Source organism: Archocentrus centrarchus, chromosome 20 (genome assembly GCF_007364275.1).
Source record: "Archocentrus centrarchus isolate MPI-CPG fArcCen1 chromosome 20, fArcCen1, whole genome shotgun sequence".
Taxonomy (NCBI): Eukaryota; Metazoa; Chordata; class Actinopteri; order Cichliformes; family Cichlidae; genus Archocentrus; species Archocentrus centrarchus.
The window spans coordinates 9,600,780-9,620,066 of record NC_044365.1 but is presented as its reverse complement, the minus strand read 5'-3'; the positions used below and the strand labels follow the sequence as shown (position 1 = coordinate 9,620,066).

The window sequence follows — 19,287 nt, the reverse complement described above, 5'->3', positions numbered from 1 at the left end:
AAGTTAATTTATTTGAGGAACATTATTATTTAAATATGCCAATAGTTGACTTTTGAGCAATTTCTCATGTACATCTACAGCTGAACATTAGCAAAAGTGCCTATGTGACATTTGGGACATGTAGCTTTGATTCACAAGTGCCTTTTTGTTCATACCTTTTGGGAGGAAAAAATAGAGAGATATATCATATATCGCCATTCAGCTAAAAAACATTGATATTTTTGGTCCATATTGCCAGCCCAACTTCCTCAGGCCTATCTGGTCCATACTCCACCTATTTATCTTCTGAAGCTTACCGAGCTCCAGGTAGCTTTAAAGGTGAAAAGACTCACCGGGCAAATCCCCTGAACTGCGTACCCCACCATAGAATTAGCTTCTCCGCTCAGAATCACCATGAAAACAAAGGCAAAACAATAACTGACCACTTGACGGAAGAGCCAGGGCCCAGCTGAGCACACCCCTGTCTAGCTGAGGAAGTAGCGCTGAGCAACACAACATACTACACCTCCACACTACGCTTTCACTAATCCTCTTAACTGCAATGGCACTTTGCAAATTGGAGATGGTAGAATGATTACTCACATCTGTCCTACGCTCCAAAAAAAAAAAATGTAGTTTTGCTCTCATAAAAACAAAGCAATAATTTTCAGTAAAATGCAATAGAAATATATAATCAAAGATTTATTCATTTAAATAATTAATCGTTAATGAAAATATGCTTTGTATAAACTGAATGTATACAATTCACGTAAATTTAATTTCACCAGATTCCATTAACTCTTTTACATTGTGCTTATTTAATTTTTATGCTTATTTAAAAATTAAATGAAACGTGTATGTTTAATGAAATTACTTACCATTTTGGGCAATAATATTTTTTGAGTGTGCTGTCTTCAGATGGACACCAGTGCTTAACTGAATTAAGCAGATTTCATCTGAATGAAGCAGCTATTTGTAATGGCTACAAGCCATTACAAAAATTTATAGATTAGTGCAACAAATAGGTGGCTAATCTGAATGAAAAAACATTTTAATTTATTGTATTAATTAACATACTCTGCTCAATCCTCTTTTAACATTAAGTATCACGTTTGCTCTTTTTGTCACCATGGCAAATAATGGCAGTAAGTATTAAGAATGTTTAGAAATGTCTATGTTTTGACCTGAAGATCTCTGTCTCCTTGCTCCAGAGCGGTGAAAAAAAATGCTTTTCTTATCCTCGTTGTAATACAGTTAGCCAAGGAAAATAAGTACAGTTACCTACATTGTATTGCCAAAAATGTTAACTCACCCTTCCAAATCATGGAATTCAGGTGTTCCAGTCAATTCCGTGGCCACAGGTGTATAAAACCAAGCGCGTTGGCATACAGATTGCTTCTACAAACATTTATGAAAGAGTGGGTTGCTCTGAGGAACTCAGTGAATTCCAGCATAGTACCATGATAGCATCGCTGGGGACTGCAAATACTTGTATTATTGTAATAACTGTTTTTTTTTAACAGTCCACTATATTCATGCCCAGGTACATGGCACCAGAGGTCCTGGATGACTCCATAAACATGAAGCATTTTGAGTCTTTCAAGCGAGCTGACATCTACGCCATGGGCCTAGTATTCTGGGAGATTGCCAGCCGCTGCTCCATGGGAGGTGAGGATCAAATGGTTAGAAGTTCATTAGATAAATGAATGGGAGATTGGCCAATTAATGGAGGATATGAATAGTTAGCTTTTGAAATACAGTAGTTGATGGATGAATGATTTGTGATATTTGAATCTTTTTTTTTTTTTCTTTCCAGGCATTCATGAGGACTACCAACTGCCCTACTATGACCTGGTTCAGTCAGATCCATCAGTCGAGGAAATGAGAAGAGTGGTTTGCGAGCAGAAGCTTCGGCCCAACATTCCCAACCGCTGGCAGAGCTGTGAGGTAGGACAGAGCTGTGTTTGAGTCTCACTCACTTTAAATAGATATTTGTTATTACTCATTCATTTTTACACACCAAAATGAGAGCTGAGACCATAACCAATTCAATTTTTGCCATCTGCATATGTTAGATAAGGGAATTTAGATTTTACCTAGAGAAGCTCAATGCCAGGTACAGTACTGTGAAAAAGTATTTGTCCCTTTCCTGATTTTTATTTTTGTGTATTTGTTATACTTAGATGTTTCAGATCATCAGACCGATTTTAATATACAGAGATAAGCCAATTAAATTAAAAAAAAAGTTTTCAAATTACGATTTCATTTATTACTGCAACAAACTGTCCAAACCTACCTGACCCAAAGCCCCCCAAAAAGAAACTGCCATCTATAATAACTGGTTGTGCCACCCTTGGTGGCAAGAACTGCAGTCAAACCTTAGTGATAACTAGCAATGAGAGCTGTCAGGTCGTAAATTTTAAGAGTTTGAAGGACTTCTTCAGTTCAAGAAGATATAGATTCAGGCTTTTTAAAACCCAATTAGGACCAAAAACATTTGGGGAAAAAAAATCACTGAAGCAGGGCTTTCAAATTGTTTTGGAGTAGCAGGGGGGCATGCCAAAAGAGCAGGCACCTTATGACTGAGACCTTTGCTGTCTTTTCCCATCTGTTTCACTTTTATGAATACTATCCAGTGTTGCCAGATCTCGCAATAGAAACAAGCAACCAGCTCTATGAAAACAAGCCCAAAATTATGATGATCGGGCCCTCGCACCCGGCGCGCGTCGACCCGTGGTGTGCTCGAACTGAGGCGCAGTCGGTGACCCATGGCGCGCTCGACCTGTACCTTTTCTTGATCAGAATGATGTCCAGAATATCTTTATCCACTTTTCCTACATTTAGGGGAAACTGCATCTGAAGCTCTCCATACAAACCCAATGTAATGTTTGAGGGATGTTCACGGCTGCAGCGTGTGAAATAGGGCATGGGTCTCATTGACTTTTTTGATTATGACTGTGTATAGAATGTATGTACCCAATTTTATAGATTTCTGTGAAACTAAAACTTTTGCTGTCCATATAAACCCAATGTAGTATTTCGGGTGTAGTCGCGGCTGTATCATGCAAAATAGAGCATGGGTCTCATTGACTTTTTTGTTCAGATGATGTCAAGAATGTTGACACAAATGTTCATGCATTTCAGAGAAACTAATTTTGTGGACGCCATACAAATTTTCATTCGCTTCTGTAGGGGATGCTCTTGCATCTATAGCCTCCTATAAACTATAGCCTATACAATAAATATAAATAAATAATAAAAAAAATATAGCCTCCCATAAACGAATTAATTGATTAATTACAAAAAAGTCTCTTGGATCCATACCTGAAACCCAACAGGAAATCCGGCATCTTCAAATTAAGGTGTCATTTGTGCAGCATTTTTCGACTTTTTCAGGCCTGCTATTTGAATTGACTCCTCCTAGGGCATTTGACCCACTGACACCAAAATGGCTCCAGATCATCTACACAATTAGCCCATCAAAACTTATGTAAGGTTTTATAAAATCTCAAACGCTGTTGCCATAGCAACCCTCTGAATTTGGACTTTTTTAATATCAAGCCCCAGACAGATTCAAAACAGCCCCCGGGCTGTGCTTGCTCTGTGTATCTGAAATTGTGAAGGCTCAAGTAACATCCTAAGACAAAAAAAAGTCTCTTGGACCCATACCCGAAACCCAACAAGAAGCCAGGCATCTTCAAATTAAGGTGTCGAAGTTCTGCCGGAGGTGGGAGTTGAAGATCTCCCGGACTGGGGCTTCTGCCAGGCGTTCCCAGCGCACCCTCACAATACGTTTAGGTGCACCAGGTCTGTCCAGCATCTTCCCCCGCCACCTGATCCAACTCACCACCAGGTGGTGATCAGTTGACAGCTCAGCTCCTCTCTTCACCCGAGTGTCCAAAACATACGGCCGCAGATCTGATGATACGATTACAAAATCGATCATCGACCTGCGACCTAGGGTGTCCTGGTGCCATGTGCACTTATAGACATCCTTATGTTCGAACATGGTGTTTGTTATGGACAAACTGTGGTTTGCACAGAAGTCCAATAACAAGACACCCTTCGGGTTCAGATCGGGCAGGCCGTTCCTCCCAATCACACCCCTCCAGGTCTCACTGTCATTGCCCACGTGAGCGTTGAAGTCTCCCAGCAAGACTATGGGGTCACCAGATGGAGCACTCTCCAGCACCCCGCCCAGTGACTCCAAAAAGGGTGGGTACTCTGAACTGTCATTCGGCGCATAAGCGCAAACAACAGTCAGGACCCGTTCCCCGGCCCGAAGGCGCAGGGAAACTACCCTCTCGTCCACCGGTGAAAACTCCGACGTACAGGCAGCAAGCCGGGGGGATACAAGAATACCCACCCCAGCTTGCCGCCTCTCACCGAGGGCAACTCCAGACTGGAACAGAGTCCAGCCCTTCTCCAGGAGACTGGTTCCAGAGCCCAGGCCATGCGTTGAGGTGAGCCCAACTATATCTAGCTGGTATCTCTCAACCTCACGCACTAGCTCAGGCTCCTTCCCCACCAGAGAGGTGACATTCAGTGTCCCAATAGCCAGTCTTGATAGCCGGGGATCGGTCCGCCAGGGCCTCCGCCCTCGGCCACCGCCCGACACACACTGCACCCGACCCCTACGACACCTCCTGCGGGTGGTGGGCCTACAGGAGGGCGGGCCCATGTAACCTCTTCGGGCTGCGCCCGGTTGAGCACCACGGGCTAATGCCCGGCCACCAGACGCTCTCCCTCGAGCTATCCTCCCCAGGCCTGGCTCCAGGGTGGGGCCCCGGTAACCCTATCCCGGGCAGGGTAAACTGTTCCCTTGCTTTTATAGACATAGGGGTCTTCTGAACCGCTCTTTGTCTGGACCCTCACCCAGGACCAATTTGCCATGGGAGACCCTACCAGGGGGACAAGCCCCCGGGCAACATAGCTCCTGGGATCACTGGGACACACAAACCCCTCCACCACGATAAGGTGGCGATTCACGGAGGCAGACCCACCATGAATCCATAAATGGAGAAACAATGGCAATTCCTGCTATAGCGATCCCTACATAATCAAACTAAAATTTACATGGAGGTCAAATAATTTAGTTACTCCTAGAATTATGAAATTTGGTTTACACATTCTGTATATGACCCTGATCAAAAAAGTCAATCAGACCCATGCCTCATTTTGCACCCCCCCCCCCGTAACCACGCCCCCAATTCCCCATTGGTTTTCAATGGAAAACCTAACATTTCTGCATGACATGTTATTCACGTCTTTTGAGCTGTATATTGAACACAAACATTTACAGTAAAGCCCATGATGATGTTACACTGCAGAGGGGCGTGGCCCTGGCGCCATGGCGTGCTTCGATCCTTCACCATGACATTTCGATTGCCTCTCATTCTCATATACTTTGTCCGATTACCCTCAAACTTCAGAAGTGTGATAAGGACCCACCCCTGCACACATCCATGTGACACTGAATGACAGTGACAGCGCCACCTACTGGAAACAGGAAGTTGCTCTGATTTAAACAGTCATTGTCCAAACTGCACCAAACTTCAGAAGTGTGATAAGGACCTCCCCTGAACACATGCACATGACACTGAATGACAATCACAGCGCCACCTAGTGGAAACAGGAAGTTGCTCTAATTCAAAACACTCATTGTCCAATCTGCACCAAACTTCACAAGTGTGATGAGGACACACCCCTGCACACATCCATATGATATTAAATGCCAGTTACAGTGCCACCTACTGGAAACACGTGCAACAACAGCTCTAACTCGGGTTTTACATTCAGTAGAAGAAGCGGCTCGCTGGGCGTTTGTGAGGCTTGCATGCGGCTTGCTGGGGATTTGCGTGGCTCGCAGGTGGCTCGCTGGGGGTTTGTGGGGCTCACCTGCATCTCGCTGGGGCTTTGCAGGGCTCGCAGGCTTTTTGCAGGGGGTTCGAGGGGGCTCATAGGTGGCTCGCGTGGGAGAAGCGGGACGCACAGGCGGCGAAGGCCTTTAACGCCGCTTGTGGCTTTAATTATTAGGCCCGAGCCAACCGAAGGGTCGGCGAGACACATTCTGGACATCACCCTGATCAAAAAAGTCAATAGGACCCATGCCCCATTTTGCACCCTGCCCCCATAACCACGCCCCCAATTCCCCATTCGTTTTCAATGGAAAACCTAACATTTCTGCACGACACACTTTATTCATGTCTTTTGACCTGTACATTGACCCCAAACATTTCCAGTAAAGCCCATGATGATGTTACACTGCAGATCCTTCGCCTGCAGATCCTTCGCCATGACATTTTGATTGCCTCTCATTCTCATATACTTTGTCCGATTACCATCAAACTTCACAAGTGTGATAAGGACCCACCCCTGAACACATCCACATGACATTATTGAATGCAGGCATAGCGCCCCTAGTGGAACAAGGAAGTTGCTCTAATTCAAACACTCACTGTCCAATCTGCACCAAACTTCACAAGTGTGATAAGGACCCACCCCTGCACACACCCAGCTGACGCTGAATGACAGTGACAGTGCCACCTAATGGAAACAGGAAGTTGCTCTATTTCAAACAGTCATTCTCCAAACTTCACGAGTGTGATAAAGATCCACTCCTGAATACATGCCCATGACATTATTGAATGGCAGTTGCAGCTCCACCTACTGGAAACATGTGCAATAACAGCTCTATATCTGGCGTTACATTCGGCAGAAGAACCGGATTGCTGGGGGTTTGTGAGGCTCGCATGCAGCTCACTGGGGGATTGCGGAGATTGCAGGCAGCTCGCTGGGGGTTTGCGATGCTAACAGGAGGCTCGCTGGGCTCGTAGGCGGCTTGCACAGGGTTCGCGGGGGCGCACAGGCGGCAAGGGCCTTTAACGCCGCTTGCGGCTTTAATTATTATTATTATTATTATTATTATTATTATTATTTAGGCAAATGAATTGCCTTTTTGGGAGGTTTAACATACTCATAAAGTCACCAAACTTTGCATGCATCACACCTGGTGAAAATTTAGGTATTTTTATGGTTTCAGGCAAGGGCCATCCAAAATTGCTCTCTAGCGCCCCCTAAACTGGTGTCCCACTACTGTTTCATGTACATGTATGAAATTTCATACACATATTTAACATATCTAGACACAAAAAAATTCCTCTTGGAGCCATGCCCTAAACCCAACAGGAAGTCTGCCATTTTTAGTTAAACATGCAAATTTGGGGGGGCGCTGTTGAGCGATCAATGGAGTAAGACGGAGTTTTTTGGAGCTCCGCGGGGCAACTATTTAAAAGTTGTTTTTTCTTAGACGGATTTTTTTCACAATCTTCGTGAATATCTCTTAAAAGCTTGACAACCCTGCAAACGCTAAAAAATGGCTGGAAAATCATTGAAAGGGCGGCAAACGACACTGCAGGCCGCGAGGCCTACAACCCCGATCCCAGCCTCGGTCTCGAGTGAAGGGGCACTAGGGGAAGATGGAGACCAGAAGGTGACAGCGCACTTGAGGGACATTGGATCTCTTAAAAACGAATTACTGGCTTCACTACGCAAAGAGCTTATCGAAGCTCTGAAGACTGAAGTCCGGACCGTCCTGGAGGGCGAGATGTCTGCTATCAGATCTGACATAACTGTAGTGAGGTCGGAGCTAAGAGAATACAGGGCTGAGATTTCAACTGATTTGTCCACACTGAGCGCTACGGTTAAAAATGTGGAAGAATACCTGTCTACATGCACGGATGACGTTGTGCACCTCCAGAGCGAAGTGAAACGTCTCAGTACTATAGCTCAGTGGTCCCCAACCTTTTTTGAGCCGCGGACCGGTTTAGTGTTAGAAAATATTTCCACGGACCGGCTTTTAAAGTGTGGCGAATAAATACGTCAAAATAAATGATACGACCATAACCAAGTGTGATATTTTCTACGTATAATAATAAAAAACGGGAATCCACTTTGTATTCGTATGCAACTCTATCAGCAGCGTTCTCGTAACATCCCGCTTTAACATGAATAACAGGCTCTCTGCCCACAGCGCTCCCTGGTCAGCTGTTAGAGCCATGGTAAAACATGCCTTCAAAATAAGATACACCGCAAAAACAAATACAGTAGAAATCACCTCAGTCGGATTCAAATGGCCCAGTTTGGGGTCTATTATCGAATTTCGCTGCAATGGCTTCTGCTTCATCTATGAATTTGCTTTTGCAAATTTTATAATCTGAAATTTTACTCGTAAGTGCAAGTTTGTAGCTTACACTTGCCACGATTATCCCCGGTGAAATGAACTGATATAAACACTAAAACAATTTCCAGGCGTTGTTAGAGTGTGTAGTTGTGCACGAACGAGCCGATGCATGGAAGTGGGCGGACAGGAGCTGAGGAGGGTTTTAGCGCTAAACTCATCCAGTTTATGCGATCACATTTAACTGGAAATTTATTACAATGGGACCAGATTTTTCATCCGAGGTAGGTGAATATCCGACGGATTTATGTGATGATTTTATTGGAATTAATGTTAGGAAAAATCAGGACCTGCAGATGCCATCCAACTAGAGCGAAAACCCGATTTGTGCGACTTCGACTTAGGTGATTTTTACTGTATAAAGCGCATGAAAAATACAACTCACCATAACACTGAATCAGTGTAAGCCCCCTGAGCTTGTTTCTCTGATACTCATTTTTGCTGGCTTCTGGTTTGACTGGGTTCGGCCGATTTCACATGGAGCGTGGCTGCAGAGCCGCGGTGTCAAGCGCTGGAGAGTCAGTTTGATGGCTGGGTCTACCTCACTGCTATCCCCGGTGTTGATAAATAAAAATGGTAAATGGACTAGTTCTTACATAGCGCTTTTCTACTCTTGTTGAGCACTCAAAATTTTAAAGAAGCGTTATGTAGGTCAACCAACCGATTTCGTTAGACAGGCCTGAAGCTTCTGGGTTTAATTTTAGCGGTGACGTATCATGTGAGCAGAAACGTCTTGACACGTCAAGAGGAAGTCATGGAGGGAAGTAACAGAGCGAATCCGCCCATTTTTCAAAATAAAATATAGTTTAGGCGCAGATAATAAGTAAAACGGAAATAATTTAAGTTATTTATTCTTTATGTGCGGCCCGGTACCAAATGTCCCACGGCCCGGTACCGGTCCACGGCCCGGGGGTTGGGGACCTCTGCTATAGCTGACAACCTACAGGACAAGTGTGATGACTTAGAAGCAAGGTCACGAAGGAACAATGTTAGAATAACGGGTGTACCTGAAGCTCAGGGCTGTTCCGCATCCTCAGTTGCAGCACTACTCCAACAAGCCTTCAACCTGAAAGACGCGCCATTACTGGACAGGGCGCACCGCTCGCTGTTTCCAGTGCCAAAGGAGGGGAATCCACCATGAGTGATCATAGCTCGCTTCCACTACTACCAAGATTGCGCAAACCTTCTTCGCCTCGCCCGGGAGAAACAAAGGATCAAGATTAACGAAGTGGTTATCTCAGTCTTTCCAGACTACACGGCTAAAGTAGCTAAGGCCCGTGCTGCGTTCAACGACATCCGAAAGCAGCTGCGAGAGATCGAGGGGCTCCGCTTCGGCATCATCTACCCAGCATGACTGAGAATCACCTATCAAAATATGCAAAAAACGTTCGCCACCCCTATTGAGGCTCAACAATTCATCTCTCAGATAAATGCAGGTTAAAGGATAAATGATAAGAGATTCACTGATTTACGGCTGCCGGCCAAAGTGGGGACTAACACTATCTTTCACAGACTGTAAGTAAAAAATATAACCCCTCTGTTCCCTATTGTTCTCTTATCATTGGTTCTACCTTACTGCATCTTTGACTTAATATTAGACAATGGACACTAAAATATCACAAATTTATGTTTAACTCATTACACCCAATCATACTGAAACAATGTTGATATTTGGTTAAAAAGGTGCCTTAAAGAAGTTGAGATTATTTGTTTATGTAACTAGCTGTTAAGGGGTGATATGTTCCCGGCTGGCTGCTGTACCGGATTTATTCCTCTCCGTCCTACCGTTTGCTGCTCCGTGGTATGCCGCAGGTACAAAGTTTCACACAACCCTGTACACACTAGTGTTGTTTGTTCTTAGGTGAACATATTGGTGCGATCTCCCTTTGTTTAGTTTTTGGTCTTTTTTGCGGGGGTATCTGCACACTGTTAGGTCATTGTTTCTGGGTTTGGTTTTTTTTTTGGTTTTTTTTGTTTTTTGTTTTTTTCCTTTTCTCTCTTCTCCTTACCTGTCTTCCCCTCCCTCCCCTCCCTCCCCCGCCTTCATGATGCCAGTTCCCATCAAGGCATCTTAACTCATGTCAAGGCCTAACACTACTTTGCTTGGTAAAACACGGTTTATTAGCTGGAATGTCAAAGGATTACATCATCCTATTAAGCGCAGCAAAGTTTTTACGCACTTGAAATTGTTAGGGGCGGACATCATATTCTTACAGGAGACCCATCTTAAATTAAATGAGCACTCAAAGCTTAGAAAAGGCTGGATAGACCTGATCTACCATTCGAATTATGGAGACAGATCTAGGGGGGCAGCCATACTGATAAGAAGAGGAGTACCATTCGCCCCAACCAAGATCATTTGTGACTCCAAAGGCAGATATGTCATCGTAGTGGGAAAACTACTTGGTACAGCTGTTGTACTGATTAATATCTATGCTCCGAACTGGGATGACCCACAGTTTTTTCCCAGTGTATTTACTAATATTCCTGATCCTAATTTGTATCATATAATTATTGGAGGAGATTTCAATTTAGTGCTGAACCCAGCCTTGGACAGGTCAAACCCTAAAACAACCTGCAATTTGTCAAAATCTACATCAGCGGTTTTATCTTTTATCGACTCCTATAAACTGTCTGACCCCTGGAGAAATACCAATCCTACTACAAGGCAGTACTCTTATTTCTCGCCCATACACCATTCATACTCAAGGATAGATTTTTTCCTAATTGACAGCCGAATTCTTTCTTTTGCCACCCAATCTCAGTATCATAGTATCGTGATCTCAGATCACTGCCCCGTTCAGTTAGACATATGTCTCCCAGGTGATTGGACACCTCGTCAAATGTGGCGTTTGGACCCATTATTACTATCCAGTACCTCATTTAAAAAATTTATAACAGCTGAAATTGATCTTTTTATGGAAATCAACGTTACGCCAGGCATGTCATACATTACTATCTGGGAAACCCTGAAAGCTTATCTCAGAGGGCAAATAATTTCATATGCAGTTCATGAAAAACAAAAACGTAGTCGTCGTCTTACTGAGCTGGCAGACCAGATTCAAAAACTTGACAATCAGTACTCTATCTCACCTAATCCAAATTTATACAAAAACCGTCTGTTGTTACAAGCAGAATATAATAATCTCTCGACTGAACAAACCGAACGACTTTTACTCAAAACGAAACAAATCTACTTTGAACACAGTGATAAAATAGGCAGATTATTATCACACCAAGTTAGGCCAATCGCAGCCAGCAATACCATTACGGAAATTCGTACTACCTTAGAACAGCTGTCCTCTGACCCTGTAATCATAAATGAACAATTTAGAGTTTTTTACACTAATCTATACAAATCAGAGGGCCCAGCTAATCTTTCAGAGGTCGAATCTTTTTTTGAACAGTTAAACATACCTAAAGTGAACCCAGCGGACCAAGCTTACTTAAATACCAAAATAGCAAATGAAGAAATAATACAAGCTATTAATATGATGCAAAATGGAAAGTCACCTGGCCCCGACGGACTACCTGTAGAATTCTTTAAGACATTCTCCTCCAAACTCGCTCCTATCCTTGAAAAACTGTTTGAAGAAATCCTTAAAGAAAAGAAACTACCCCATTCTATGACCCAAGCAGTTATCACAGTACTACATAAAAAGGGCAAAGATCCCTGTGATTGCAGTTCTTATAGACCAATTAGCCTACTAGACTGTGACTACAAAATACTAACAAAAGTACTGTCCAGACGACTTGAAGTAATTGTTCCCAAAATTATTGATCCAGATCAAACCGGCGTTATACCCGGTCGACAATCATTCTACAATATGCGACGTTTATTTAACATAGTATACTCTGCACACTCCACTCAAGATGCTGAAATTGCAATCTCACTTGATGCTGAGAAAGCATTCGATCGGGTGGAGTGGGAATATCTCTTTGCTACTTTGGAAAAATTTTGTTTCGGCCCATCTTTTATCTCTTGGATTAAAATAATCTATTCCTCACCAGTAGCGGCAGTTCGCACTAATTCAATGACATCAAACTACTTCCCATTACACCGTGGCACAAGACAAGGTTGTTGCCTATCTCCTTTCCTTTTTGATCTGGCCATAGAACCGTTAGCCATGACGCTTAGGAAAGATGACAGGATTAGTGGAGTGGTCAGAAATGGGAAAAGACACAAAGTATCTTTATATGCCGACGACCTTCTAATATTTCTATCAAACCCAGGCCAATCCTTACCAGCTCTTATTAACATATTCCAGACCTACAGTAAGATTTCAGGTTACAAATTAAACTTCTCTAAAAGTACTCTTTTCCCCATTAATAACTTAGCATTGTCAACGGATTTTAGCTCCTTCCCCTTTACCCAGACGGAAGAACTGACCTACCTAGGAGTTAAAATTACACGTTCCTACACAGATCTTTATAAGAACAACTTTAAAACTGTATTGGACAAAACAAAACAGGATCTGAACAGATGGTCACTTTTGCCCACCTCCCTGGTTGGAAAGGTAAATACAATTAAAATGACAGTATTGCCTCGTTATCTGTATTTTTTCCAAATGATCCCTTACTTTTTACCTAGGTCTGTATTCAGTGAAATCGACAAACTAATTTCCTCATACATATGGAACAAATCTGTCCCATGAATGAAAAAAAGATTTCTGGAGGAGCCAAAAGCAACAGGAGGCTTAGGCCTGCTTAGTTTCATTTATTACTATTGGGCTGCAAACATTAGTAAAACCATGTTTTGGACAACCCTTTGGAAGACTAACCAAGGCCCCCTATGGGCTAGTATGGAAGTTGACAGTGATCCAGCGATCCCCCTTATATCATTACTGAGTTCATCAATACCTGCAGGCCAACACCCCCCAATATTCAACCCTGTTGTACGACACACTCTGAAAATATGGTACCAGTTTAGGAGGCACTTTCATCTAAAACAGAAGAAGAAGAAGACAACAGCTAAGCCTGTTTTCACCCCTAGTAAATAACCATCTTTTTCAGCCTTCCAAAAATGATGTAGCATTCCAACACTGGCATAAAAAAGGTGTGGTCTTTCTTAAAGATTTGTTTGACAAGGATGCACTCATACCCTTTGATAAGTTGCAGAAATGCTATGGGATCCCAAAATCTCACTTTTTTAGATTTCTACAACTCAGAAGTTTTGTCGGTAAGCATTTCTCTCTCTCGTCCCCCCCCATAAAAAATGCAGTCGATGAGATACTTGCATTAAACCCCCATGCAAAGAAAAACATTGCAAAAATATATGCTATAATTCAGAGTATCAACCCATCGCATTGGGAGAACACAAGATTAGCCTGGGAACGAGATCTGGATGAGAGCCTACCGAAAGATTACTGGCAACACTGTTTAGAAAGTATTCACACTTCCTCCATCTGCATTAGACAGTGCCTAATACAGTTCAAGGTTCTGCACCGTCTGCACTATTCTAATGATAAACTCTCTAGGATATACTCCAATGTGAACCCGGCGTGTCCAAGATGCCATGCGGACCGGGCTACCTTAGGCCATATGTTTTGGAACTGTCAACTATTAAATAGTTTCTGGGCAGGAATCTTCGGGGTTATTTCTCACATGTGCGGGAGAACGCTAACACCTTCTCCCCATGTGGGGGTCTTTGGGATTTTCCCCTCAGAAATTAGAGTCCCTAAAACACAAACTAAAGCAATAGCTTTTGCCTCTTTAATGGCTCGCAGACTCATTCTTCTCCAGTGGAAGTCCAATAAACCCCCTACTTTTGAAAGTTGGATTAAAGAGATGCTATCCATGCTGCAGCTTGAAAAAATTAGGTACAGCAAAATGGGATGCCACGAAAAATTCACAGAGGCCTGGTCTTCTTTTACTGATTTTGTAAAAAATACAAACATTTCATAAAGCTACAGAAACTTTTCTAAGATAATTTAGTAGTCTCGATTAATTTAGTGGTTGCCCATACCTATGCATGCACTATGGAGGTTCCTGCCCCTTCCCCTTTCCACCCCCCCCCCCCTTTTTTTTTTTCCTTCTTCTCTCTTTTCTGTTTCTTCTGGCTTCTTCCTTTCTACTTGGGTTTCATTCTCTCTCTGAGAGTTTGAATATGGGGTTGCTCTGTTCAAGTTCTGCAAATATGCTGATTGTATTCATTACTTTTCTGTATGTTAAATTGAAATTATACAAATAAAGTTATTAAAAAAAAAAAAAAACAAAAAAAAACATGCAAATTTGGCAATTTTCACCACTTAGACTTTCTCTAATAACTCAGAGGTTTTTGGATGTTATCAACTTCATATTTGATTTGTGTAATCTACACACCAGGGGGAATCTAAATTTAAAACATAGTGAGTTTTTGCCAGTGGGGCGTGGCCATTATGCCACCGTGAATTTTGATCATTTGCCATGAAATTTTAGTTGGCTCTCATTCATACCTACATAATCCAATCTGGATCTATCTTCTTCAGTAGGATGAGCCCGCAACTCTCCCATACATGACAACCTCCGAGCGCGGCACGGCTCAAATGCGCCACAGGTCAACATGCGCTGGGTGTGAGGGCCTGGTCATCGCTGCTTGCGGCTTTAATTGTATCGTGTTTAAACTTTAAATGCCAGTTATTTCTCATTTTGTGTCCAGGTATTCTTTCCCTCGGATTATATGGAAATCCTTCAAAAGTTTTCACAGGTCACAAAGTTTGTCCAGTGTTCACCAAAATGTACTCAGTTCAGAGTTTTTACTGAACAATGACAACATTTATACCTCACAAAGTTATTGGGTGGAAGGAGGGGGTGTCAGGTCTTCTCACACCCCAGTTTCATGTACCCTGCCTGGGGTGGGGACTGGCTAGTTGTTCAGGGCTGGTCCATGTATGGTATCCATGCGTGCCTGGACAGCTGGGCCTGGGTCTGTGGCTTGCTGAGCCTTGGCACCTGTGGGACACAGTTGTGGAGGGGCGGGAGTTACCCCTCCCTACCGCTCCACGCTGCTCCCCACTGATCGTCACTGCCAGCCCTGGGGTGTGGGGGGCCGGATGTCTTGGCGTGGCTTCTGACCCCCTCCCTTGGCGCCTGTGGCCTGGGGGTGGTTTGGGCCTCCTTGGCATTGGGGGGGGGGCTCTGCTGGGTGTTGGGCCTTTCTCTGGGGCATGGTTGCAGTTTCTTACCCTCATTGAGTACATTCCATGACAGAGGCGCATATACACACTGCAAACAGCAAAATTGTGTATGTATGTATATGTATATGCAAATGTAAATGTATGTATGTATGTATGTATATCTTCTTCGAGTATTTTTTCTTTCCTTTCTCTCCTTTGCCCCCCCCCATTTTTTCTCTCTTTTTTTTCATCCCCCTTTTCTATCCCTTATTGTCTTTCAGGCCTGGCATAAATAACTAAATAAAAATACAAACATTAATAAGAATAGCCTATAGAAAACTTAGCTATTCTTGTGAAAGCAAATATGTTTGGTACATCAGTGCATTCGGATCATCGTTCTGATTGCAAAAACTGCCAAACATGACGGGCTTTAAAAAAAAAAAAAAGTGTTTGGTCTGGATATTTTTTAGGGCCCGAGTACAAAACATTTGAAGGCCCCTTTGTATCTGTTTTTTTTTTTTTCCCTTTCCCCAAATGAATTGCATTTTTTAGGGCCTAAACATGCTCAAAACTCATGAAATTTTGCACACACCAGGTCTGTGTGAAATTTATGTATTTTATTGGTGTCACACTCCTTTGTGTGCTTGAATATTTGTGCGGGGACAGATTGCTAGTGTATTACAGTACAGAGTTGGCAGTAATTCATCCGATGAATGGAGTACTGGAATGTGTACTGTCTTAATGAGCACAGTAAAAAGGTCCACAGATACTAAATACTTAAATACTAGGATCTCAACAGACAGACACTGAGACTGAGACACACCCACTGCTGTTATAGCCCTGACAAGGGAGAGATGAAGGGATTACAGGAGAAGGCCAGCTGTAATCAAAGATTTGGAATGTCTAGTGGGATGTTTACAATTTAATGAGGAGGATTTTGGGAAGGAGGATTTTGCCCTACTTCAAAAACATACACACAAGATAAAACCAAACTGCGATTAGATCATGAAAACATTTTGATAACACTTGAAAAGTTAGGCTGCAGTGTTGAGTGGAGGAAAATTGCATGGAAAGTGTAGAACAGTGGTTTTAGGTTTTTCTATAGAACAGAAAAGATTTTAAAAAATTGATTGCAAATGTAAGGTGGTGTTCTTTATTGTTTTTGTTTGATTATTTTTGGGTTGATCTTTGTCTTCTCTCTGTTCTGCAGGCCTTGCGGGTGATGGCAAAGATTATGAGGGAGTGCTGGTATGCCAATGGTGCTGCACGACTCACTGCTCTGCGAATCAAGAAAACGCTGTCTCAGCTCAGCCAGCAGGAGGGAATCAAGATGTAGAAACAACTACCAAACACGCACTCACACGTATCTGACTTGCATCCATAGCATTATTATCTTCATGATTCACTGATTGCTCCACCCCTTTGTTGTGAAGGGAAGTGAAGTGATGTGTTCTCCCCTTATGTTCCTTTCTTTAATCACCTCATTTCATTCAACGAAAGATCAGTACTGCACTTGAAACTGAGGATTCATGTGAGCGTGTGTTGCACTGGCCTGATACACACACATGAATGGCTGGATGGAGGAATAAATGAATGGATGGATCAGATGAAGGATGGCTGTGTGTAAAGAGGACAATAGGAGGAAGCCTTCACTCATTGTCCTTCCTTTTTGTTTCCTTTTTGCTACTTTCATCATATGAAGTCTTTGTATTCCCACCACTGTCTTTCATCTCTCTCTCATACACACACACACGCACACGAGCTTAGACCTCATCAGGTAAACCTAAGGCCAGACTGACAGCTGGGAATAACCTGGGAAGCCTCTTGAGTTACCGGGCCTTTGTTTCGCCCTCATCCCCTCACATTTTCCTCATCACACCCTCATTTCTATATGAGAATTGTAATCTTGTCAGAGGATAAATTTTCTCTTCAGTAGGGCTGCAAGTTTGAATTTATTTTTTGAATTAGTTAAAAAATAGGATTTCCTCTGTTGGAAAAAAAGCATGTTCTAATAACATGTTAGCACAATACACAGACTGAAACATACAGTGCTGTCCAAACATTTTGAGCTACCCCTCTTTTTTAAAAATATTTTCCTAGGAAAATGAGAAATGAGTGCAGTAATTTATTGTGAAACATGTGCAACCAAACATGGAAATACAGTATATAATTCTAACAAACTTGAAAATTAATATTGGTCAATATGGTAAATCAAAATCAGATTTTTCTGCACTTATGATTCCATCAATTTTGACAAGATCCCCAACACCAATGGCTGAAATGCAACCCCAAACCATGACAGAGCCTCCACCATGTTTTACAGATGCCTGTACACTGTTGTACATCTCCCCTGACCACCTCTGTACATGCTGATGACAATTTAACCATAAAACTTAGAACTTAGTACTATCACTCCATATAAGGCCCGTTACCACTGATTTTCAGTCCAGTTATTGGACTGAAAATCAGGCTTGAGGCATACCTCAAGCCTGTTTCCCTTCCTTAACCTGTTAACTGGCAGCACCAAAATCACCAAAAACGCCTGAAAAAGTATACCCAAATTTACTCTTTGGAGTACATGCAAAAGCTTGGTCTCTTTGTGAAGATGAAAAGCTATATTCTTCATTTTTGCAGTCAAAAAGGCTTTAGCTGTAATTACTATGTAGCTATTCAGTTTGGAACACAGAAAAGTTAGACAATTTTTGCCTCGCCTAGATTTTTCATGTTAATTTTTATGTAACTACACACTGAATGTTGAAGGTATGGACTGGAAAATAAAATGAAACTGTAGAATGAAGTCTTGTCTACTTGTATTTCAAATTTTATCAAAATAGCACAAAAACTTACTGTTTTGGACAAGTTTTTGTATGTTGATGTCCAGGCGTTGTCCAACTGGTGCCATTTGGAGACTCCAAGTGGCACCAATGGGACAACACCTGATATACAAACTTCAAATGTCTGTAACTCCTTAATGCTTCAACATACAGTCATCAATGAGGGTTCTAATGAAAGATAATACCCAGAGGAATCCTCTGCTATACACAAATTTACTGATAGTACGAATTATTTATAATTATAGACATGTAAATCAGAGGTTGCCCTGATTTGTAAAAGAAGGAAAATGTTAGGCCTTCATTCACAAAAAAAAACCAGTCTATTTTCAGTGATTCATTCACACACCCAAAATAAATAAATTGTATATTGCTAAAAAGTTACAGGAAATGTAAACAATACATATGCACATAAAGTAAAAAAGCCACAATCCTCCCAATACTCCTTCTCTGATACACAGCTTACAACCTCCTCCCAAACAATTACCCCCACCCCCCACAAACACAAAACAACGTACACAAAGACCACCACAAAGCATAAAGCTTTTTGTAAAACTTTAGACAGTTACTGGTCATCTCCACCAAAAAAATGGATTATCTTCAGGTGAATCAGAAATCTGTGATCAATCCCGCAACCTCCTCTGCGCTATACTTTGTCTTGCCGGCGGCCTGTTCTGCCTTTTCTCACTGATTACATGATCTCACCGAATATCAATAAACAAAGCTCTGAACCATTGTCCTCTTCATCCTGCCATAATAAACATTATAAAGACCCCTGTGAAAGCCCCATGAAGACCTATAACACACCTTCCCTGCCCCCAAACACTGCTCTTGTAAATTTCCATATGTAAAGCACACACAATAGTGCACACACACACACAATATAAGTGGTGTAACACCTGTGTACGGTGATATTTTCTATGTAATGGTGCATGTCAAGCTCACATTACATAAATATTTACATCTAAATGGCATATAATTGGAATACGAGCTGAGAATAAAAAGCTACACTTACTATGATCACATTCTGAGAGTAACAGCTCTTTGTTTATGGGATTCTGCAGCCGTAAAACCAGTCAAATCAGTGAGAAGTCCTCTAATAAATAATAATCCACTCTCGTGAGTCATTTAGTCACTTCATTGA

General features: G+C 42.3%; 1 protein-coding gene across 1 annotated transcript in view; it reads left to right on the top strand.

The window, feature by feature from the left end:
• Positions 1–18,109, top strand: part of tgfbr1b (transforming growth factor, beta receptor 1 b) — an 89,429-nt gene extending 71,320 nt beyond the window's left edge. Inside the window, 3 exon segments of the mRNA XM_030756322.1 lie at positions 1,523–1,647; positions 1,796–1,926; positions 16,523–18,109. Coding sequence (XP_030612182.1) covers positions 1,523–1,647; positions 1,796–1,926; positions 16,523–16,648 — 382 coding nt within the window. The 3' untranslated portion in view covers positions 16,649–18,109.
• The last annotated feature ends 1,178 nt before the right edge of the window (positions 18,110–19,287 follow it).